The 25,522-nt window shown below is 40.7% G+C and overlaps 1 protein-coding gene across 3 annotated transcripts in view; it reads right to left on the reverse strand.

Annotated features, from left to right (window-relative positions):
• Window positions 1–25,522, reverse strand: part of Epm2a (EPM2A glucan phosphatase, laforin) — a 95,065-nt gene that overhangs the window by 40,490 nt on the left and 29,053 nt on the right. For all 3 annotated transcript variants that reach the window (XM_052169796.1, XM_052169797.1, XM_052169798.1), the window contains exon 2: window positions 10,251–10,425. In XM_052169796.1, coding sequence (XP_052025756.1) covers window positions 10,251–10,425 — 175 coding nt within the window. The remainder of the gene's footprint in view (window positions 1–10,250; window positions 10,426–25,522) is intronic.

Raw genomic sequence — 25,522 nt, forward strand, 5'->3', positions numbered from 1 at the left:
CAGAGAGCCAATTAATTTCACTGATCCCTCTAAACACAAAAGCCCTGACAGATGTCCTTCTTGTTCCTCTCACTTAAAATATAAACAAAATATCTTATTTTGGTCTTATTTCATAATGCTGTAGCTCATTGAATTTCTGATGAACACTGTGCTACTTTCATTAAAATTCAATTCATAATTAAGCAATAAAAAAAATCTAGTCTAAGATAACATGTTCCTTATCGGGCTGTTTTGCAAGTTAAATACATAGGAAATTCTATTTTGTTAAAGTAGTAAGAAATTGCAATGGCTTTCTAATTTCAAAATACTAAATTAGTTTTTATGTGTAATTGAATTAATGTCAATTGAACTTTTAACATTTATTTTAGGGTACAGTGTGCTAATTACATGTTTCACAGTTACATCGTAATGAAGGTTAATATTTTCATCTTCTTATGGTTTTGAAATCTGATAAGACATAAAATGTCTCTTTGTGTAGTGCAGTGTGTTATTTCAATACATGTATACAATATGCACTAATAAAACCGTGATGTTTATTTTCTCCTACTCTGTGTAGGAGTTTTCATCTCCTACTCTGTGCTTGGAGCATTTGAGCGCCTCCTTGTCGTTTATTAGAGATGGACTGGATCCTCAGGAACTTACTCCTTATGTTAGTCCTCAGTCCTAGCTGGTTAGCCTCCCGTGCACTTCACAGCCTCCATCAATATCTTTTATACAGTACAGCTGCTTTTTTAAAAAATGCATTATAAGGGAAAAACACATGGAATTAACCTTTATGCACCTGACTAACATGACTTAGTATCATCTCCTCTGATATGGGGCCATCTGTTCTGTTGCAAATGATAGGATACTATTCTTTTGTGGCTAGATAAAACTCTACTATGAGGAAATACACTTCATGTAAGACTTAAGCACACTACTCGAGCGAGCAAAGTGGTTGTATCAAGAGAAACACAATGGCAGTAACTGGTCTTGCCAATGGACTCTAGATAATTTTTAAAATCTCCGTATTGCTTATCTTTTTCATCAACTTGAGGAACGTAAGTGAAGGAGGGACTTATTTGGCTCACAGCTTAAGGGTAAGAAAGAGCACTGTCCATCATGGTGGCCAAGGCGCAGTAGCAGGATCACGAAGCAGCTACTCAGTTTACTCACAGGCGGGAAACAGAGGATGACTGCCCATGCTCTGCTTGATTTCTCTTTTTTATTCAGTCTAAAACCCCAGGCCATGGGACGGGACCCACACTTACAGTGTGTCGGTACATCTTAGGTAAACCGAACTAGGATCTTCCCTACATACACTGCTGGAAGGTTACTTTCTGTCATTCTAGAACCCGGAGGATCCGCACTTAAGATTAACCATCTCAGGCTCCGTTTTCTGCTGCGTTTAGAAACCCTTGTTTCTAGGCTTGGTTTCCCTACAAATTCCCAGACAACATTTTAGAGTGTGAAGTTGGGTAAGCTTAAAAAGTAGCAACATAAGAGACCGTAATTAACTCAAACACTTCCAATGGACCTGTGGCGGACATGGGTCAATTCATACTGGTGATTTCTTATAAGCTGTTACTATCTCACAAATATATATTTACTTATATATACTAATACACACATACACAATAATACTATTAACCCTCCTAAGACTTGCATTAGATAAATAGATGATATCTAAAGTAATTATCCAAGCAATCTTTCTACATACAGCAAGGCAGACATGATACAACCCAGACAGCATGGGAAGATGGGGTGAAGGGTGTAGGGGGTATCTCTGGTGCTCTGATCAGGAATCTGCTTGTGAACCCTGAAAGTCCTATTCCACAACTGGTTTTTGATCAATCAATAAAGATGCTAGTGGCCAATGAGCTGGGCGGAGTAGGCGGGACTTGCAGTTTTCCTGCAGGCAGGCTAGTAGATGCAGGGAGGAGGAAAAGTTTTCAATGCTTTGGAGGGAGGAGGAGCCACCAGCCATGTGAGATCTAGGGTGGAGTGGCCACTGGCCGCTTCATTGACTGCGCCTGGGGTATCAGGTAGGGGATTAGAGATCAACTGACCTGAGGGCAGATTTAGGGTCCGGAGCTGGGACTAAAGGTAACTGAGCAACTAAAGAGGAGGGCAAATCTAGGGCGCTGATCTGGGAGTGAAAACAAGGGTGGGATAGCCCAGGGAGGCTTAGAAGAGCCCAGCCATTGATCGAAAGCATATTAAAGATAAGCTTGGGTGTGTGTGTGTGTGTGTGAGTGTGTGTGTGTTGAGTGTGTGTGGTGTGAGTGTGTGTGTGTATGTTTGTGTGTGTGTGAGAGTGTGTGTGTTGAGTGTGTGTGGTGTGAGTGTGTAAGTGTGTGTGTGTTTGTGTGTGAGTGTGAATGTGTGTGTTGTGAGTGTGTGTGTAAGTGTGTGTGTATGAGTGTGTGTGTTTGTGTTTTTGTGTGAGTGTGAATGTGGGTGTTGAGTATGTGTGTGTGTTTGTGAGTATGTGTGTGTTGTGAGTGTGTGTGTAAGTGTGTGTGTAAGAGTGTGTGTGTTTGTGTTTTTGTGTGAGTGTGAATGTGGATGTTGAGTATGTGTGTGTATGTGGTGTGTGTGTGTGTGGTGTGTGTGTAAGTATGTGTGTATGAGTGTGTGTTTGTGTTTTTGTGTGAGTGTGAATGTGGGTGTTGAGTGTGTGTGTGTGTGTGTGTGTGCTTCATCCATAGATCCAAGGGAACCTGGCTGGAGCTGGTGGTAGTGCAGTCCTCCTGGAGCTTAAAGTGGGGTATTAAAAACTACATGCTGCAGAAGGGGAAGATTTTCAAATAAACTATTGTATAAACCATATATTGTATGAGGCAAAATCTGATTCAACAATGTCTTAAATTTCATTTTTTAAAGGCATAAGAGCCTCAGGCATAAGTTTGATAGAATTATAGTTACCTAGAAGCCTTTTTCTGTCCTTCAATATTATAATTACTAAAAATACTTTGTTAGGGCAAGAAAATAGGAATGTAGGGTAAATAAAACTTTTATGAAGTTCCTTATTTCATAAAATTTTAATTAACACAATATCTTCATTTTTTTAAAAAACTGCTCCTGGCTATTAAATATTAAATATATTTTTGAAAGCAAAGTCACATTTCTAATGTAGTCAGATTTAAACAGGACTCTAAGTCCTTGATGCTGTGGGGTCACTTAAAGAAAGCAAGCTGGAAAGAATTCACAGAGACATGGAAAGAAACTTAGCTGCATTAACATTTTCATAGAAATGTAGATTTCATATGCCTCTACCAGGAGACCATTAGCTTATGAGACAGAACAGGTACCTCTCATACCTAAGGTCTTAAAAAAAATAGGCACTCAGAAAATATCCAAACACTGAACAGATGAAGCGAAAATGGTTCCAGGTCACCCAATTACTACATCAAGACCAGAAAGCACAAAGCCTTCTAAAGCTGTGTTCAGATACGACGCTCATTCCAATATCGCGTCTTTGCTGACAAGTATCGAGAACACAATAAAAGAAAGTGGGTGTGTTTGGACTTTCTGCTGCTCTAACCGGGTCTGAACTCAGGACAGGAAAGGATGCATCTGGCTCACACCTTCAGGACACAAAGGTCAGTCCATCACTGAGGAAGGGCGGGGCAGGAACCATGGGGGAACACTGCTTGCTTACTGGCTAGTGTGCAGGCTCGCCCTAAGCCCAGGACCACCTGCCCAAGGACTCACACTGTCCGGAGTGGAATGGGCCCTCCTGCCTCAAATACCTAGCAAGACAGGTATGGCTTGATAATCGCAGGCCATTGGATCCAGGCAGTTCCTCAACTGAGATTGCATGCTCAGATGACCCCAGGGCCTAGAGTCAAGGAAGTGTCAAGTTGACAAAGTGACTAGAACATGACAGAAAAGGGAAGTCAGGAGAAGACAAGACAAGACAGAAGAAAGGAGAGGCGGCCTGGTTGTGGAAGGAGAGGAAAGAAAGAAGCGTAAGGCCAGAGAGACACTGAGTGAAATACAGAAAATGGCAGGGAAATGGAACCAAAAGGGAGATAGATATAAACCAGGCACAAATGCAGCAGACAGCAGTATCTTCATACGTAAAGTTTTACAAATTCAGGTCTATATCCTGCAGTCTGCTGGCTGTTCGGGCCTCTGATTACTCACCAGTGAGATGCGAACTAACTAGGATATCCTAGTTCACAGTCTGGAGGGTACGTCTATTTCTTTGTTTTTACAAGTTACGCAGCACTGAGGGGCTCCAAAATATCCCCTGTGTGCTATCCATCGGGGTGAAAAGACCCTGCCACATAGCTCTGTCCTGAGGGCATCTACCTGCTTAATATGAAGGAATCTTTATCTGGAGTAAAAAAAAAAACATCTTTGATGCCATATAACTAAGACTATATTGTTAAACTGGAGAATTTATAACTCCTAACACAATTGACATATAATCACAATTATATATCATTATATATATATTATACATTAGATATACATTAGATATCTGACGTCAAGTCCACTTATGTACCCATGTGCACAGCTTTCAATTTTGTGATACCGTGGTATCTTACCATTTCCTCTTTCCCCACCAACTAGCAGAATTTGATTTGTTTTCCTTGGATTAGCAGATGGACCTAGAAATCTCATCAGCTGTAAAGAGCTATTATTCTGGCTGAGGCCTATTCTGACTGATGAATGCTTGCAAACCCTGCTTTTAAAAACCTTTAAAACTTAAAATTCCTGAAATGAACTTCCACTCCACCTAGTCATACCCCACTCAGTGTACATTTCATTTTCAGGGAGACCTGCCCCAGGACCGTGCTTCATAAAAAAAAAAAGCTGGAGGTAAGCAGAAGTGTGAGCGCCTGCTCGCTCTCACTTCTAGAAGTCTGCTGCATCCAAACCCAAACTCTCCGCCTCCTCCTCCCATGGTCCTGGAGGAGCCTCCTCTTCTCCCAGAGTCCAGGCTCACAAAAGTTTTCTGTTTCCCTTCTCATTCTCCTCTCTACTGCTTCCTCTCCGTCTGTGGGATCGTCTGCCATCAGAGGACGCGCTTCCACAATGGCTATCGAGGTCTGCCATTTTCTCTGACTGTATATACCTTCATCTCATTGCCCACGGCCTTGTGATAGAGTTCCCAGGCGACAGTCGCGCTGCCCCACTTTAGTCACATAATGCCTCGCGAATCTGATTTCCTTCCTTCTCTCCTCTGGCAAGCACGCACGCTCCTTTCCCTCCCCTTCCATTCGCCGCCGATCGAGACATTTGAAGACAATACAAAATCACAGCTTAAATGCCTCTGCTGTGGATAATGCACGCGACAGCGCGGGATCCAGCTGCTTCTTTTAAGATGGCGCTGGTGCCCTGACAGCATCATCAGCAAGAACTGATGTCTTCACGCGCTTTCATCGACAGGTGACGACAATTTAGGACCTTTCGTGGTTAATATGTTTCCTCTCACATGATGTTGCAAATTAATTACCCCAGCACAACTATAGGTATAAATGTAAAACATTTAAATGTTTTACATGGAATATAGTGTCAGATCTAAGGAAGAAAGGGACATGTGTCAATAACTGGCCATACAAAATATGAACAGCACTATACGTCAACAGGAAAAGGGAGCCCCCAAAGGAACTTCACACACCTAGTGAAAACTCATTAGCAATCATCCGCCGTCCCGGCAATCAGGAGAAAACGCTATTTCCCCTCCCTCCGTGTACGGACAGCTGTTATCTCATTTTAAGCTTTAAAGAATCTCAAATCATTCGACAAGATATAAACACCAGCTGAAACTGGTTGTCCTATTATTTGGCCAATAATATTTTGCTTTTGAACCACAGAATACGGGCAACACAATCCGTTACGGGGACATCAGAATTTTGGGGCTCATTTCTATTCATTCCAAAACAGACATTCTTGCCAAGGTTTGATTATAAACCTGAGTAATATAAAAATATTCTTATGTAAGAAACATTCGTATTTTTTCATAAAGACAACGTATGCTGGTTATAGGCTGTGTATTGGTAAACATGGCGTCTAGGACCACGACAGTGAAGAAGAGTATCACTTGGTGATGGAACACTGGGTCCCTGGACCTGAAGCCAAAAAGCAGATGTGACATGTTCGTTTTAGGTGACCGCGACGTTAACCTTAGCTCACTTCTAGAACCTACCTTCTGCAGTCACTTAGATCCACATCAGGATTATCCCAAGGTTACCCAGGAGAAACTAAAAACCAAAAGAGAGTAGATTGCAAACTGATCCTTTCTTCTGCCACAGAGTAATCTGAGCATTTAAAAAAAAAAACAGTGCCAAATAAAACCAGTATTTTAAAGTATACAAAGCTACTGTGCTGTGTTGTTAAAAAAAATAATAATAATAACCCAGTTTCAAAATTACTATGCTTTTTTTTCTTTTATAAAGGCCGGTAAAGTATAAGCAAGCTTTTACACTACATTTTCTAAATTGTGACATGTCAAGAGTCTAAAGTGTTATGTTCATTAAGGCTAATTTATGTCTCTCGAAGTGTGTTCAATTGGCAATAAACCTTTTCTAGAAACAGAAATTATAGCCCTTTACTACTAATGTTTCATTAAATTAGTTGTCTGTGTCTTTAGTGCCAATCAGTTCTTTTGCATGAAAAAAAAAAAAAGTTCTATGGAAGGAAGAGGTGTTGTTTCCCATGTAGTATAGCCTGAAGATGGAAATAAAATGCTGATAAATAAAAACCTCTGACTCTGACTAGGGAAGGGTGCTGGGATGTTTTCCCCTAAGGGAGATGCCTACCAGCTGCCTTGCTTACCAAGTTTAAACTTGTTACCCAAGCTAAGTATTAAAGCCTTCCTTTGCCCTCCAAGGAGACCTGGCTGTAGAAGACTGTCTAGTCGTTTGGATTTCCCATCATCCCTCTGTTCATGTGCACTTGTGACCTATGCCTTCTTGGAAAACAAGCCCACTTTCTATAATCCAGTTTAAGCTCTTTTTCACAAAGAGGATTTCTTTGAACTAAAATACTCTGCCCCTTATGAAGCTATATATAAAACTGCACTGCAACAATAACCTTGCATTAGAGATGCCTATACGCCTGTCTTCTTCAGCATGAGTACATTGAGAGCCGAGCTCTTTGGCAGCCCAGCAATCAACATGGGCTATGTTCCTGAATGAACGAAGTTTCCATATACCCTACGATATATCATTCAAAATGTTAGGTGTTTGTATTCTTGGAAGACTATTCATGTAATAGATTCTGACAAGTCACTTTGATATAATTGACCCCAACCATAAAAGAATTTCATGTATAATTCTCTTCTCATAATCAAATGAAATGGTGATAGTTTGTGTTTGTATCCTCTTAGATATGTCTTAATGTATATATTTACATCTGCTCAAGCATGTTACCTACCATGAGTATATCTACTTCAAAAGCTAAGATAAACTTACACATTGTACTCAAATGGATGCAGCAAACATATCAATCGAGTGTTTTCAAATTAGTAAGAAAATATAGAAATAGTTTTTTACATTTACACTAAATGCACATTTTATCTTGTTTGGTTTAAAATGAAGGGGTGTTATAGCTGGAATATCAAAGGTGAACTAAACCAAAATGTATGAACAAATTTGAAAATACTCCTCCTTTGTTCAAAATGTCTGCCTCTTTGGGTCAACTACAGTAGTTTTCAAATACTGTGTGTACAAATAACCACATGGAGATGTTGCCTCAGAACTTGGAAGGATACATAGACAGACACACACACACACAAAGAGAAAGAGAGAGAAGTTGGTAGTTAAATATTGTTTACTTTTACATTTCATTAATTATTCTCTGTGTTGTGTGCATGTGTGTGTGTGTGTGTGCATGCATGCATTACTGTTGATGCACAAGCACACCCATTCAACCCATGTGGAAAAGTCAAATTTGCAGAGCCAGTCCTCTCCTCCCACATGTGGGTATGTCCTGGGAAGTGAGCACAAGCTGTCATGCGTGGCAGCAGGTATCCTTCCCATGGACCAGCCCCACATATAAAAAAGTAACAATCACACCTAATAGTCTACTTTAGTTTGGTTTTGACGCTTAGCCATGAAAAAGCACTAGAAGATAATACAAACTATAAATTTATTTTTACATGTTACGATATATAACTACAGATTAAGTTTCCTAGAATTCATTAAGACAGACCTGAATGTAAAACCAAGCTGCTTTAAGGAGAGTAAATTCTACCTTCCCATAAAGTTGACTCTGTGAAACCCCATTCCTTCCCACCTCGCGTACAGCTTTCTCTGCGCATGTGCATGTCTGTATACAAGCTGAGGAACTGCAATGCTCTCAGAAGAGCAGACTAAAACTAACAGGTGATGGATATTGACTAAATGAAATGTGGTTCCAACAAGCCCAACATGCTCCTGAGGAGAATCTTCATCCACAGCCATTGAAGGCGGTGAGATGAGGTAATCACACCCCAGAGGGAAGTCGCTCGACCCGACCCCACGGCAGGTGCTTTAAATGGTCTAGGGAGTTTTGTTCAGGACAGACGGGAGACACGCCCCAAGCACATCCTCACAAGAGCGTGGACTGGCGCAGCATGTGCTGCCCTGTCCCTGGACGTCTGAATTGTACAGACCCAGGGCTTTCTGTCTTCATTTCATCTCCATTTTTCCTTAGCCCACTCGTTTGCTCCACGGCCTCACGACACTCATCACTCTGAACTCGTCAATTCTGGAGGACCGCGCCCCGAGATGTGCATCACTGTTTCAAATGCTTCTCCAAATTCCTGTGCATCAAACTGCTATGTGCACTGGTATCTCAGCAGCATTCCAGAGATGCTCACCACACTGAAGCCTGCCACTGCCCCAGTCGCCCTCTTCTCAGTGAACAGCAGCACCATTAACTGTGTTGCCCGGGCCTTAAGTTCATGACACAAGTGTAACCCTGTCTCTCCCGCACCATGCGTTCAATCCGGCAAGCCTAACATCAAACGTGAATTTGAAAGGCAGTTTGTTCAAAAAGAATGGCAATGTTCTCACACTGTGAAGAATTTACAGTCTTTGTCTCTTTCCTTTCTCTCATGGGGTCTTATCTAAAACAACACATTTCTTAACACACACTGAGAGGAGCTGGAGAAATTGCTCAGTGGCTAAGAGAACTGGATGTTCTTCTAGTGGGTCCAGGTTGCACTCCCAGCACCCACACAGCAGCTCACAACTGTCTACAACCCCAGTCCTGGGGATGCAATTTTCTCTTCAGGCCTCCTCAGGCACTGAGCACGTATGTAGTACACACACATACATGCAAGACAAATATCCATGAACATAAAATAAAGTTTAACTTTAAAAATATTTTTGTCTGTTGGTATAATCACTGCATACTCAGCAGTAAACAATATATATAATATTTGAAGACTGATTTTACATTTTAAGCAATTAAAATATAAAAGACATATTTCAGAATATTAAACTTTCTACATATCTTAAAAAGTGAAAGTAATGAAAATGAATCACAGATTTAGAAAAAATAAAGGCACAAAACACAATATGCAATTATGAAGTAATGACAAGACAGTCAAAAACCGATAGATCATAGAGTATAATTTTCATGAAGGTAAGAAAGAAACATTTTGATTTGTATGATAGAGATTAGTGTAAGGGACAGGGACAAATAAGGATTTAAAGTCACACTTGTAATAGAGGGAATCAATATATTAACAAGTAAAGGATATGCGCAGCATTTGGAATTCTGGAGAGACTAGCGTAGGTGGCTAACCATCACTTCAAACTAGTGACAGTGAAGAACTTTTAGTGAACCTTTCACTTATCATCCTCTTTCGCGGATGCTCCTTGTTATAACACATGTTGCTGCTATAATATTTAAATAAACAAATGGAAGATATTAATGAATGATAAGCAAATAACAATCTATCCTTACCTCTTATCTTTCACACTAATCACTGAGAAGAGATTTATAAGGAGACCACACACATTTGTCTCCTGGAAATAAAGGACACAATGTGATCTGAGCTATATTAGAGAAATCCTTATAATCAAGCCACTGGATCAGTAGATTGGATCACTATTATTTTGTCTAAATATTCTGATAGCTGCATATACACGAAATAAAGAATTCTATAAACACCTTGCACACAGAGATCAGATAAAGCTCATGCACTGACACCCTGTGATTGATCTGCTCAAAGCACTGCGGTTTTGAACTCAGTAAATATTTCCGTTGTCCTAACACTACCTCTCGTCCCACTTTGAAGCCTATAAACATGGCACTATTTTTACCTTGAATAATGCATGGCTTGGTGGCCGGCAATATTAAAATAGAAGTCTGTTGTGTGCTTCATTTCATTGGTGTGCCCAGTGGCCTCGATCCAGTGTCCCACTGGGAGACAGTAAACACCATCCACCAAGTTGTTCTCATTATACGTGCAGCAGCGGTCATGGTGAGGTCCGTTTCCTAGAACAAGAAATAGCAAATGGAAATTAAGTCGCTGTTTTGCTTAGACAGTCTCAAAATGACTAGGACAAAATTAATAGTAAGATGTAGATAAATAGAAAGTCTGCTTAATTACAAAATGAAACTGGAAGGGAAAATTGGGTTTTACATGGTTGCTTATAAAAATCATAGCATCTGAGTTCCTTCTAAGTGCAAGAGTTTTAATTTTAGAAAAGAGATGCTTATTAAGTCTTTTAGAACTCCATGGACTCCCTAGGTACCCTACAACAAGTTATGACTCCTTTTATTGCCAAATAACCATTTGAAAGGGTTCCATATATTATGCTTGGATTCCATGTTATCTTTATGGTATACAAATTACAATCCAGGTCAGTAATAAAGTATCTCAGTACCAACACAAACAGTAAATACCTAAGTATGAATATATTAATAAACAGTAAAAGCAAATGATCATAGTCAATCTAATTGTCAGGTAAGACACGGGTTAGGGTTATTTATAGAGGAGGAAACTGTTACAGAGGTTAATTAGTTTACTTAAGCCTGCTGAACTTCTAAACTCAGGGTGATTAGTAAACTGACTCTCGCAGGACCCTCTCTCTCCAGCACCTGATACCTTCTGCTATTCCATGCTTCCTTCACATGCACAAAGACACACGATCCTCCAATTCTCCGTCCCAGTGCCACAGTGCAAGGGATCAAGAAAAGAGCGTGCCGCTAAACCACCATTTGCCAACTCTGCAGTTCTTCCCAGCATCACCTACACTAGATACTGTGACCCGAATGCTTGCACGACCCTCAGAGCCGCACGTTGAGCTGAATGTTTGCACCACCGCCAGAGCCCCATGTTGAAGCACCGCCAAGTCTTTTTTTTTAGATATTTATTTATTTATAGATTTATTTATCATATGTAAGTACACTGTAGCTATCTTCAGACACCAGAAGAGGGCGTCAGATCTCTTTACAGATGGTTGTGAGTCACCATGTGGTTGCTGTGATTTGAACTCAGGACCTTCGGAAGAGCAGTCAGTGCTCTTACCCCCTGAGCCATCTCTCCAGCTCCTGCACCTCCAATTCTTCTCCTTGGGAGAACCCAAGGAGATGCCATCTATTAACGGGAAAGTGAACCCTCACTAGATAGATGCTCAGTAAGACTTGTTCCTGCTTTGCCTGCCCTCAGAACTCTGAAAACTAGATTTCTGGTTTATTAAATCTCTCAGAGTATGGCACTTTATTATAGCAGGGTAAATAAGACACTGGGGCCTTTATTTCTATGAAAAATAAAATTCAAACTGTATTATAATTAGATCTTACATGTTCATCTCATTTCGAATTATCACCTCCTTTATCCTATCTATTATAGAAGTAAAACAAATGTCTGTGATTTATAGGAATAAATTGTGTTTGTTGTGAATATAAACATTTTTACTCATTTGCTGCTTTCAGTCTTAAAACGTTACTTGGCATAATATCTAGAAATACTCTTTAACTAGTGACTGATTCTCTAAAATAAAGAACTAGTCTCTCAATAAATCATTACTGATGTTCCTAGACTCCTCTCTTTTCTCTTGATAGCTAAAAGGCACTGCACCATCAGTCCACTAAGTCTTTTGATATTTAGTAGATGACAAGCAAATGGACCAGCAACTCAACTCCTACAAGAATATCCAACAGAAAAGGATGTATAGCGGTATTATTTTAACAGCAAATGCTGCAATAATGTCTATTCTTTCTTTAGCAAATATTTGAGACAGGCAGTGTGGTATACAGAGTCATAGTCAAGATTTCCAAACAGTTTTAAGCAGGCATTCGACAAAACCACACTTTTATTCTGAAATGACTCTTGAATTAGTAGGAAAAGTTAATTCTAGAATAATGAATCTGAAAGTCCATGAGCCTGGCCAGTAGGCCAGTAAAGTGTAAGGACCTGCAATCGATCCCAAGAGCTCACCGAGAAAGCTGGCTCAGCAGACATGCTATAACCCCAGAGCTGGCCTGTTTGGTGAACTCCAGGCAAACGAGAGACCCAGTCTCAAAAATGAGATAGATTGTGCCCAAAGAATGACATCCAAGGTTGTTTTCTGTTTTCCACACATATGCTCCCATGAATATATGAACACACACATACACATGCACACACAGAATATTTTTGTCCATTTAGAAAATGGATGTATTAAAGCAAGAGTGTGATGAGCGAATTTTGTTGGTAGAAACAGAAACATTAGGTAAATGCAAAAGGAAGAAGCTACTAGATTTGTGAATAATCAGATAAGTACGGAGAAGATGGTAGAGGATCAGCGGAGACCTCTAAACTTTCAGCGAACAACATACTATACAACAGAGTGCCATTTACTGAGAGGAAATATCTGGAGGAAGGCAGCTTGAGAATAATAGAGTATGAGTGCTGAGTACTCAGATATCTAAAGGAGAATATCAGCAGAGCTGGAGTTATGGATTTGACACTTGGGCTAAGGGTGTGGAGTAAAATGAAATTAGGAATCATCGGTACACGTCATCTAGGTATATAGATGAGTCACTAAGAGAATGCTACATTTGTACACTCAGTAGCTGGAGAAGGGAAATGACCTTCGAGATGCATAGGAAGAGAAAGTGGTGGGGGAAGACAGGGAGAAAATGAGGAAGACCAGCCTGAGTGAAGATGAAATGTAGACCAAAGTAGGCAAGGCATGTGTGCTGTTATAGACAAGGATTGTGTGCTGTTACAGACAAGGCATGTGTGTTGTTACAGACGAGGCATGTGTGCTGTTATAGACAAGGCATGTATACTATTATAGACAAGCCATTGTGCTGTTATAGACAAGGCATGTATACTATTATAGACAAGCCATTGTGCTGTTATAGACAAGCAATTGTGTTGTTATAGACAAGGCATGTGTACTGTTATAGACAAGCCATTGTGCTGTTATAGACAAGTCATTGTGCTGTTATAGACAAGGATTGTGTGCTGTTATAGACAAGCCATTGTGTTGTTATAGACAAGGCATGTGTACTATTATAGACAAGACATTGTGTTGTTATAGACAAGGCATGTATACTGTTATAGACAAGTCATTGTACTATTATAGATAAGTCATGTGTGCAATTATAGACAAGGCATATGTGCTGTTACAGACAAGTCCTGTGTGCTGTTATAGACCAAGTCCTGTGTGCTGTTATAGACCAAGTCCTGTGTGCTATTATAGACCAAGGCATGTGTGCAGTCATAGACAAGTTATGTATACTGTTACAGACAAGTCATGTGTGCTGTTATAGACAAGGCATGGGTGCTGTTAGAAACAAGGCATGTGTGCAGTTATAGACAAGTCATGTGTGGTCTTGATAGTGGTTGTCTCTAGGAAGTAAAACTCAGTAGAGGGGATTATACCATGCTAAACTATCCAAATTAATTTGTTACAAAGAATGGGTTTTAATAAACAAATAACTCATTCTCAGAAGTATCTGAAATGTTGCCAACTTAATAAAAGAATAAGCATCATTCCCAGTGATCACTATGATAAACTTATGATGACTTAAACAGCACCTCCAAAATACATGTAACTATTGAGGAGCTATGATACAGATTATAATGTTGCCTAGAAATGCTATATATTATCTTCCAAAGAATTTTTCACTGCCATTATTTGTCTCTGAATAGTCATTCTTATACATGGATGTTTTAGGCAATTTTCACAGAAGTCTTTTATATCTAGTACCCTATGTTATATAAATGAAGTTACAGACGGGTGCTGGCTGGGAACGTCCTGGCCGCAGCCCTGGTACTGGGCACAGGTCAGCAGGTACTTCCACCCTCCTTCCCTGCCCTGGGCCCAGGGTCACCATCCAGGCCTGGCTCAACAGGAGCCCTTCTAAGCTCCCAGGACTGCCACACCACCTCCAGTAGATTCTGTGTGACAAAGTTTCACAGACTGAGGCATTAGACTCCGCAGGGAGGAGGTCTCCTGGAACTGGTTGTGGACCTCTCTAGCTGGAGATAGTTTTGAGCCGTAGTTCTCATGGCAGCTTGCCTGCTTTGGTTCCCCCTATTCTATCTCTATAGTCATGAGATGCTCCTGATAGCCTGGGCTGAGAGTATCCAAGCGAGAAAGTTGAATCAAAGTTCATTCTTTGAAATATAGTCACTGGCCATGACCTCTTTCTTAGAAGTTTAACGCTTTGCTTCATAATCACTTGCATAACTATAACATAATATGTTGTTAAAATAACCTCCCAACAACAACATATGAATTTGTATGGCTATGCGTGTAGATGAGGTTGGCTCTGACATTGTGGTATGGAAAGCATTGTTTAAATATAGTTTTAAAGTGAATTTTGAGGAGCTTTAAAGAGACAGAAACTAGATGTTACATAAGGATTACTCATGAAAATTCCTTAACGTGATCAGGACCTAGGGGTCATAACCAAGTGTTCTTGAGAACTTTTGAACTCTTGAAAGTTTGTCATTAACTACAGGTGATTTTATGTAAGTTTATTCTGATCAAAAAATGTGATGCTTCATGATCTTCTAAATTCATACCTGATTGTTTTGTATCTTCTTGTGCCAAATGCTTATGATAATTGTTCTTTGTAATTGCTTCACTGGATACATTTTTTAGAATTGTAATGCCAGTGTTTTATGTATAAAAATCTTTGCTTGAGAGCCGCAAAATATATTCAGATTCAAGCTGTCTCAGTGTTTGTTTCTGTTTGTCATCGCTGAACCTGTGCCTTTCCTGCATACCAAAGCCCTGATTCTCCCTCAGTCGTGACTCCCCTGGCTGGGTCAGTCCATGGCACAGTACAGCGATATTTCAAGAGAAGCCCAAGGTCCCTCTGAAAATGAAGTGATATTTCAAAAACACTTGCTGGTGTCTGGACAGAGCAAATCGCAGCCCATGCGTGTGCAGCCATCAGTGAACACCAGGACGCCCACTGTCAGCCAACCTTTCCGACCTGCTTGTGCTAGATGAGATCACTGGCCTCACTGTGAAGGAGTCACCTGGAAATAAGACTCGGGATGGAATCCAGACTGTCAGAAAGACATTTCTGCAAGTGGGAGAATGCTACTCTGTCAGCTACATGGCCTCGCTGGACCCCACAGCCCTAGGGACTGGAGAGAGACCTGCTCATCTTTTAGAACTGCTCACGGAACAGAACTCAGCTAAAAGCCCACTTTACCAACACAGTCAAAGACGAGATAATGGTTCTGCCTAACCATGGTCTCCATGCGATTGTACGAGGAATAATTATATCATGTTAGGCGTACTCACAATCTTGTTATTGTTTCATGTGGACATGAGATATTATTTGTGACAAGTTGACAAGGGGTGGATTGTAGTGGCTGTTCCTGGTTGTCAACTTGACTATATCTGGAATGAACTACAGTCTAGAATTGGAAGGCTCACCTATGATCCTAATTTGGAGGCTCAGAGATATAAGTTTCTGACCTGGATCTTGGCATGGAGACCTTGCTAAGTGGCTAAGACAAGGAGATCTCCAGAGTTCAAGATCATTTAGGATTAAAGGCATGGATGTACACACCTTTAATCTGGGCCACACCCTCTGTTGGAGACCTACAGCTTTTAATCTGGGCTACACCCTCTACTGGAGATATATAAGCACACTGGAAGAAGGAAGACTCTCTCTCACTCTTCCTTGCCTGCTTGCTTCCTGGGACTGAGAAACTGCTAGATCCTTGGACTTCCATCCACAGCTGCTGCTGATCATTGTTGGGGAGTTGGACTATAGACTGTAAGTCATTGACAAATTCCCTAACTATATAAAGACTATCCATACGTTCTGTGACTCTAAAGAACCCAAACTAATACAGAAGTTATAGAATATAGTTAAAGAAGTTATAGAATACAGAAGTTACAGAAGTTATAGAATACAAACTAATACAGCCTCATCACAGCCTTCCTCATCTCCCTCCTCCTGGCCTTGGCAGTCCTGTCCTTCTTGGCGCAGGGCTGGTGTCTGCAGGGAAGCATGCAGTCCAGGCACTGGGTGAGTCTCCCTCTCAGGGATGCTCTGGCTGGCACTGGCATGAGGTGGACACTCATCCTGTAGCCTGATGCGTCTCAACTCTGGACCGAGTCAGACTCCACTGGTGATCTAAGGACACATGCTCACCTTGTCACCTTGCCTGTCCCAGGACATGAGCTCATGATTAACCCTGGGACTGGTGATGTATCTCAATGGTAGAGCAATTGCCTAGCCTGTGCCAGGACAATCCACAGCACTGCCTGTAAATACGCAAATTAATTAATTCACTAATTAAGCAAAACCTTCCAGGATTATTTCTTTAAATATTCTTCAAATTGCATGCATGCCCTTACTTCAGGCATACCAATAACCTCAGGCATTCAGCCTTCCTCTGTGTGAGGAAACGCGCCCGCTCTCTAGCTAGCGTGAGTTATGCGACACCTTCTTGGCTACCGGACTGCTCTGCTGTGCTATGGAACTGCCCAGAATCTTCCTCCTGCCTGCCCTAACATAGCTACCACAGGACAGCTTCTTCATATCCACCCCTGCACCTTCCACAAGCCTGCTATCCATCAATCTATGCTCAACCTCTAAGGGGTTCATCTTTTTAGATTCATGTGTGACAGAGGTCAGTGCTTGGCTTATTTCAGATGTAATATCCTCCGGGTTCATCCACACTTTGACAATGTAGTAGTTTGAATGACATCAACTGGTCTCCAGTTAGTGGAACTGAGGAGGTATTTCACTGGGGGGGGGGTGGGATTTGAGGTTTAGAAAGCCCATGCTAGGTGTTCTCTCTCAATCTCTCTCTCTCTCTCTCTCTCTCTCTCTCTCTCTCTCTCTCTCTCTCTCCTTATAGATCAGGATGTAAAGCTATCAGCTACTATTCCAACATCATGTCTGTCTGCTTCCCACCATGATGATTACGGACTAACCCTCTCAAACTATAAGCTGGCCATTAATTAGATTTTAATGAAAAAAAAATTAAGTTACAGTGACTAAAGCATCTTTTAGAATAGAGTGGTTGTCTTTTGAATTTAACCCAAAGAAATACCAAAAACAAGTAATAAATTTTAGCTGGTAGAACTTCTACATCTAGGACTACGGAGCAGATTTTCATTTTCTTTTCCTTTCAGAACTGACATTTAATGCACACCAACATAAAGAACTTAGAAGACAATAAACAGAATAAACTACCTGGAGACTCTGGAGTCTAAGGGACAGCATAGTGCTGGCTTCTGTGGGGCATTGTTTACTTTATATACCTCAGGCTTAGATCTGAAAAGCCAGTGGTCTGCTAACACCAATGGGCACACACAAGAGAAAACACATAGAACTGCAGTTTCCAGCAGAAAAAGGAACAGCTCAGAAAAACACACCCCTTTCTCATATGTGTATGCAAATGTGTGTGTGTACACAAGTATGAGTGTGTGTGTGTTAGCTGTTAGTGTATGTTCACAAGTTGTTATGTTTGTATACATGAATTGTAGTTTTGTATATGTGTCATAGGTTTGTATGTGTTCATGTATATGTTGTATGTGAATATGTGCTATATTTGTATGTGTGTATGTGTATGTTGCATGTTTGTGTGTGCATGTCATGTCATGTGTGTGTATGTGTATGTGTTCAGATGTATATTGTATTTGTGTCTATGTGTGTTGCATGTATAAAAGTGTGTGCATGTGTGTTTGTATAAATGTGTAATGTACACTTATTTATGTGTTCATGTGTTGAATATCTATGTATGTGTGTTGGTGTTAGTGTTCATATGTGTTACATATTTATGTACATACTCCTGTGTTTATGTCTATGTACATGGGTACATAGGTACATTTGTCTTTGCTGGTAAGGAAAGCTTTCTCACTACATCCTCAGCTTGCCAGCTTGAATAGCTAGTCAGAAAACCTCTAGGATCCTCCCATCTCCCAACCCGCAGCCCCGGAGTTCCAGATGTGCTGCCACAGCTGGCTTTTAGACAGAACTGGGGGTTGAACTTGCATTGCTATGCTTGTACTTTAACCACTGTACCAACCCTCCACCTCACACAACTGTAATCTGTAAGTTAGTATCTGCTGTACTCGAGACCCACAGCACTGACAAAGTGTGAGTCTACACCCACCAATACAAGCAACCTCCACACCTGACTCCAGGGTCCAAACTGAACCACAGGCCACTCACTGGGGTAGTATTAGAAGAGGCCAAACACAGGATTAAGACTTCCAATGGTTTCCCCGGAGACCATGTGGAAAGTGAGTGCCTGTCTCCACTTAGTCTTAAGTAGATGTCTCATCATTTGCCATTGAGTAAACCTAGGAGAGTCAAGACTGTCACCACCCTTCCCACCACTACTAACATGGATGTCATGTAGGGAACCATAAGGGGATATTTCTATATCTCTAAGTGAGAGGGGTATCAGTGGAAGCTTACGGAGACTTTGAACACCCACCCACTGAGTAATAATGCGACTGCAATCCCTTGATTACCAATGGAGATGGAGTGAGGAGCATCAGTAATGACACAGCATCTTCACACTCCTACTGAATCAGTACCAGAGAAGCCAAGTCAGAAACAAGAATCTCCCAAAATCCAGAGTCTCCCTGGGTATCCCCCAAAACGTTCAACTTCCAAGCACAAGAGATTCATCATACCCAGAACCATGCTTATTCCTTAAGGAAGGTGCTTGGTAGATGCCAACACCAAAAAGAAAGAGATTATAAAACCTCAACAGTCTCCTATGACCAGTTTCGAACAAATGCAAACATCAGTTTTAGTAAAGAAAAAAGATATCAAAGATACGAAAAAGCAAATGAGAATTTTACAATTATAAAATAATGGATTCAGGACTGTAGTTAGGAACACTGCCTGATCTTCCAGAGGTCCTGAGTTCAATTCCCAACAACTACATGGTGGCTCACAACCATCTGTAAGGAGATCTGATGCCCTCTTCTGGTGTGTATGGAAACATCTTATAAATAAAATAAATCTTTAAAAATAAAAATAAAATAATAATGGAGGAAAAAACACAATTCAGTGGATAAACTTAGTAAAATGGAAAAGAATCAGCAAACTTCAAGAGAATTACAGAAACTACCCATCCAGGGAAAAGTGAGAAAATTATAAACAATCTTTATAGATGTTTGTTACTATCACAAAATATTTAACATTCCTACAAGACAAGGAAAAGATGGCACTGAAGGAAATACTTGAGGCAATAATGCCTCAAAATGTTTTAAATCTGTCAAGGAGCATAAAGACAGACAGATTTGAAAAGCTACGTGAGGACTAACCAGGGTAGATCAAAGGAAATAGCATACTACTAAGACTCATTGTAATTTCTGAAAACTAGCAACAGAAAGTTTTTAAAGCAACCAGAGAAAAATAATAAAGCGGCTCCAGCCTGGAGAGCAGGCTCGCCTGTAATCTGTGAAGTTTGCACTGGGAGACAGAAGCAGGAGGAACTCAAGCTCATCCTCCTACAAGAGACTTAAACAGTAAGAGAGGAGAAGAAGCAAGCAGTTCTAATGTCGGCAAGCTACCATCGGAAGCCAAACAGGCGAAAGGATACAGCATGTATCAAGCACTGAAAGAAAACTATTCTTCAAGAATCTTTTTATTCGGTAAATACATGCTCCAGAAACAAGGAGAGTACTATCAGAACATGCCCAAGGCGATAAATCTAAGAAAGTTTCTTGCTACTTGAACTACTTTTAAAACTGACTTGGAGAGGACCAGGAGAAGGCAAGGCACGTATTGAGGGCCCTAATACCAGCCTCGGGTGGCAGAGGCCGGTAGAGCTCTCCGAGTTTCAGCCAGCCTGGTCCATATAGTGAATTCCAGGCCAGCCAGGACTACACAGTGAGACCATCTTAAAAAACAAAAACAAAAAAGATATGTTGTAATAATGGTTTTTAAAATTTTTTTTAAATTTTTAGATTTTTATCTAGGTAGGTCAAGGGAACAGATGGAGTGACCTGCCTGTCCAGACTAGACCTGGTGTATGTCAATTATTTATTTTCACTCATTTAAAATAAACAGTTCATAAGGTTGAAATAAAGACAACTCAATCTGTATTATTGCTTAAAGTGTAGAAAAGGATTTGTTCAACCAACCAAACACCTGCTTCCCAAGAGTGTATCTGGCTACTGTTTTTGGCAATTAAGACATATCAGTGTGAGAAAACGGGGACTGGTCCCAAGATTTGCTGCTCCATTCTCCAACCACAGTAGGACGAAACCTCAGAATAAGCTCATTGTTCTCAGAAGTTTTATAAGGTCAGAGACTGGGGTTAGAAGAAGTTTAGTTTTTATAAGGTCATAAATTGAAATTATATTGGATAAGCACCATTTATTGGATAAGTGTAGACTTCCTAAGTAAAATAAAATATATTTATTATTCATACTATTTGTTTAAATATATCCTCCTTGGAATTTAATTACTTGACAGCTTTGACTTCTAGCATATGAACATAAATCCCGAACCTAACACATTAATCTCTAATTTTAGCTATTAATTCACTCCATCTGCCACTGCTTCAGAAGCTATTAGTGAATAAAGCGGCCACAGATATGGGAGAGTTGTTGCAAAGTCTTTGGCATTGTAATATTGCTCTAATGGCAAATAAATAAATACAAAAAGAAAGCACATTTAAGATACCCTTGCCAGCTGCCTGCTCTCTGAAAGGGTGGTGGGGCTGCAGCAGACCTCAGCAAGATAAGATGTGACTGTAGAAGGCAGTCGAGTCTGGCAGCAGGGATGGGGAGAGCTGGTCTGGCCTCCATGATAGGCTAAGAGCGGAGGTGAAATCAGAGGGAGCAGAGAAAGCTGGGTGGATGTTGAAGAGAAGAAGGTGTACAGCAGAGCACTCCGTCCCCATCAAACTCCAGAAAACAACCCCAAGATCCATGTGGAGCTACAAAAGACCTTGGAAAGCAGAAGCAACCTTTAGCAGGAAGAGAGACACTGAAAGCATCACCTACTAGATCTCAAAGAACATTCCAGAGCCTCGGGAACAAAAGCAACATGGCGCCGGCACAAAAACAGACCTTAGAGCACTGTAATACAAGACTGAGAGACCCAGGCGGTGATAGCTGCCTACGTCCTGCCAGGGAGAAGAGGACTGACAACAGTGCTGGGAACCTGTGTTTCTACAAGCCGGAGAATGAAACCAGATTCGCATTCTCTCCCCTTTGATAAAAAACAATCCAAACTGGATCAAACCCCTTCCTGTGAGATCTCAAGCTTGCACACTGGAAAACAGGGATAGAAACAGTTGCAGACATAAACATCGGCACCGGATCGATGGATCAGCAGTAACGAGCTCAAACTGCTTTTCCAGAGGACACCAAATTGGTTCTTAGCACCCATGTCAGGTAGCCTGAAGCCACTATAACTCTAGCTCTAGGTGCTCAGGTGCCATCTTTCCATCTTCCCGGGCACCTGCACACACATGAACAAATACACATACACGTGTAATTAAAAAATAAATCTCTAATAGAAATGTATGCACACACAGGATTCTAACTGCATAGGAAATTATGCCAAAAACTGACAAATGGGACGGCATGATGTTACGAAGCTTTTACAAATCAAAGGAATCAGTCACCAGAGAGAAGAAACAACCTAGAGAATGAGAAAAATATTTGCCAGTTACACATCAGTCATGGGATTAATAATACTCAGGCTACATAAAAAGCTATAAAACTTAAACACCTAAAGCCCAAGTCATCTGATCAATAAAGGAGCTAATGGACTGAATAGATAGTTCATAAATACAAATGGCCAATAAATATGGGAAAGTGGTCAATGCCCTCAACCATCCATGAAATGCAAATTAGAACTTCTATGAGACTGCACCTCAAGTCAACATGGCCTTGAGTTCAGATCCCTGTAACTCACTCAAGAGGCCAGCCGAGCAGTTCTCTTTTGTAATGTCATCACTGGTGGGGCAGTCACACACAGGTTCCTAGACAACACTGGCTGGACTGGGTAGCTCAAGCCGTGAACTTCAAGGTTATTGAGAGACCCTGTCTCTAAAGACAAAAAGAAAACAACTGAGGAGTATTACCAAAATTGTCCTCTGGCATACACTCGCAGGCACACACAAAATAGATAACACACACTGGTGAAGATGTGCAAACGGAAGACTTTTCCTCTCTTTGTCTTTTTATTTATTCTTCTCCCATATATTACATCCCAACTATAATTTTCCCTCCCTCCTCGCCTTCTCGTCCCTCCCCCCACCTCCTCTCTTCCCCAGACCCACTCCTCTGTGGCCTCCCAGGGATATCAAACAAACAGCACAACAAGCTAAGACTACCCAGGAACTCTCATATCCCAGCTGAATGAGGCAAACGAGTAGAAGGAAAGGGGTCCCTAAAGTAGCCAAAGAAACATCCCCACTCCCACTATTAGGAGTCCCACAAGAACACCAAACTACACAACCATAGCACGTACGCAGAGGACCTAGGTCATATCTATAAAGGCTCCAGCCTGTGGGAATATAAACTCATGCAACTTCTATGGAAATCAGTAGAGAGGCTCTTCACAAAACCAAAAATAGTACTACCGTGCAGTACGCTTGAATGTGCACCTGAAGGCCTTTAAGTCAACAAGCCATGGAGATGCTTGAACATTCATGTTATAGCTGCAATATACACATAATGGCCAGGAAATGGAACTGACCTAGCTAGATGCCTATCACCTACCTGATGGATAGATAAGAGATGTATAATGCATGATGGATATATGATGTATTTTCTGCAGTTATACAGAAAAATGAAACCATGACATTTGTAGGAAGATGGTTGCAATTAGAAAGCACCAACTGAGTGAAATAAACCAGACTTACTTACCCAAACTCATTGTTTCTCATATATATATAACACAGATTTAAAATGATAGTGTGTGTGTGTGTGTGTGTGTTTAGGTCACAAATCTAGAAAGTGGATCATGACAACATAGAAAAATATCTCAGGAGAGGGATGAATAAAGAAGGTAACATAATGAATATAATAAGAAAATAGAAGATGGGACCAACTTCTATAGGTTGAATAGAAATAGAGGAAGGAAAGGAAGAGTAGACATGGGAGGTGTCAGAAGAGAGGACCCTGGGGGAGGGTAATGAGTGAGAACGAAGTATAATGAGGCCACAAAGAAACTCACAACTCTGTATACTAACCTAAAAAGTAATTTTTAAGTAGGAATGTTTTCAAAAGCAAGACTTTAAAATGTCCAAGAAGTTCATGAAGAAACATTAGTAATCATTTGGACAATAAAAATTTAAAGTAAGGAGCTGTCACCATTACGCCTGTTAGAATGACTATCTATTACATAAGCTAAAAGACTGCAAGCATTAGTGAGTTTGTAATGAAAAGCCAACATCATTGATGAACACTCAGATTCGTACAGTTGTCATGGCGAAGATATACCTCAAAAAGCTAAATATAGAAGTCATAATGGCTAGCAGTCCACTTCTAGATGAGCATACACACACACACACACACACAGAGCCAACACAATAGAAATAATACACAAGAGAGATATCTGCACTTCTACATCCCTATAGCATATTCATGATACTCAAGACATACTATCAGCCTGAGTGTCCACCAGCACAAATGAGGAAAATCTGCTGCATATGCAATATATAAGGGACTACCTAACATAAAGGGACAATCCCAACATTTGAAATAGCATGCATGAGCCTGCAATGCCTTATGCTAAGCAGAAGAGACAGGCGCCAAAAGAGAAGTCAAGATCATGCTCACATGGGGAATCTGGAAAGCCTTCTGTTCTCATAAAAACAAAGAGGAGGGAATCAGGAGGAATGGTGTGATCTCGTTCAAACTTTACAGTTTCACTTAGGCAAGAACAGTGAGTTTTGGGGATCTACTGCATGGAAGGACGGTAATAGTAAAATATTTGTATTTCAAAATTAGGAAGAGTAAACATCAAAAGCTTCTTCACAAAATAGTAAGTGATACATGGTGTCTTAGTTAACTTGATTTATCTAGTCATTCATGCATGTAAGTTAAACATCATAGTCTGCTAAATAAATGTACATGGCTAGGAGTTGTTCATTTAAAATACTAATAAAAGCAAAACATGGAAACACTATTTCAGCAGGGTTACAATTTCAGGTACCAGGGAAAAAATCAACCATGAGTTAACACAGTAATAAACTTTTGGTATAATGTGCTCTCTCTCTCTCTCTCTCTCTCTCTGTGTGTGTGTGTGTGTGTGTGTGTGTGTAGTTCTGTCTCAAGGTAGAAAATTTACTGTTGAAGATGCTGCCGTATGTAGCAGAGGATGGCCTTGTCAGACATCAGTGAGAGGAGAGGCCCTTGGTGCTGTGAAGGCTTGATGCCCCAGTGTAGGGGAATGCCAGGGCAGGGAAGTGAGAGTGGGAAGGCTGGTGAGCAGGGGGAGGGGAGGGGATAAGGGGTTTTCTTAGGGGAAACAAGGAAAGGGGATAACATTTGAAATGTAAATTTAAAAATATCTAATAAATAAATAAATAGAAGATGCTGCTGTTTTATGAAGGACTGTACAACGAATGCAAAAATACACAATCATCAGCCTTTCTATGTACCTGTTCATGAAAACTTGTCTAGTCTTTTTAGTTGCAAATGAGCCACCACGCAGACTTAGAGCAATTATTTAATAGAATTACAAGTTAGTGGACTAACAGCTCTGTGCAGAATTTGCCGGGCCTCATTTGTTCTCATTAGCAATCATGCTTTCGATTCTTTGAGAAAATAGCTAAGTCCTCAAGACAGTTGTTTAGAAGCCTGCTACAATGTTTGGTCCTTTTTAAGGTAAACCTGAGGCATACAGAAAGGAAGAAGGTGTGATTGAGGGGCTCAGGCTTGGACTCTCTGCCCTGCCTCCAGAATGACTCCTCAGAGGGAAACTCCCAAAGAACCTGGGTCAGTTCAGCTCAGAAGTCTACGGAGATGTTACATTTGAAACACCTGCTAAACAGACCAGACAAGATCAGAAGGGAAACTCCTATGATTAGAGAAAGATATGGGTATAATGGAACCTTTTTTTGTCAAAGACATATGATGACAGAGGCAGACCTGGGTTGGGGGCTGTGACTTCTTTCTAAAGATATTTA

This window comes from Apodemus sylvaticus, chromosome 23, assembly GCF_947179515.1.
Source record: "Apodemus sylvaticus chromosome 23, mApoSyl1.1, whole genome shotgun sequence".
Classification (NCBI taxonomy): Eukaryota; Metazoa; Chordata; class Mammalia; order Rodentia; family Muridae; genus Apodemus; species Apodemus sylvaticus.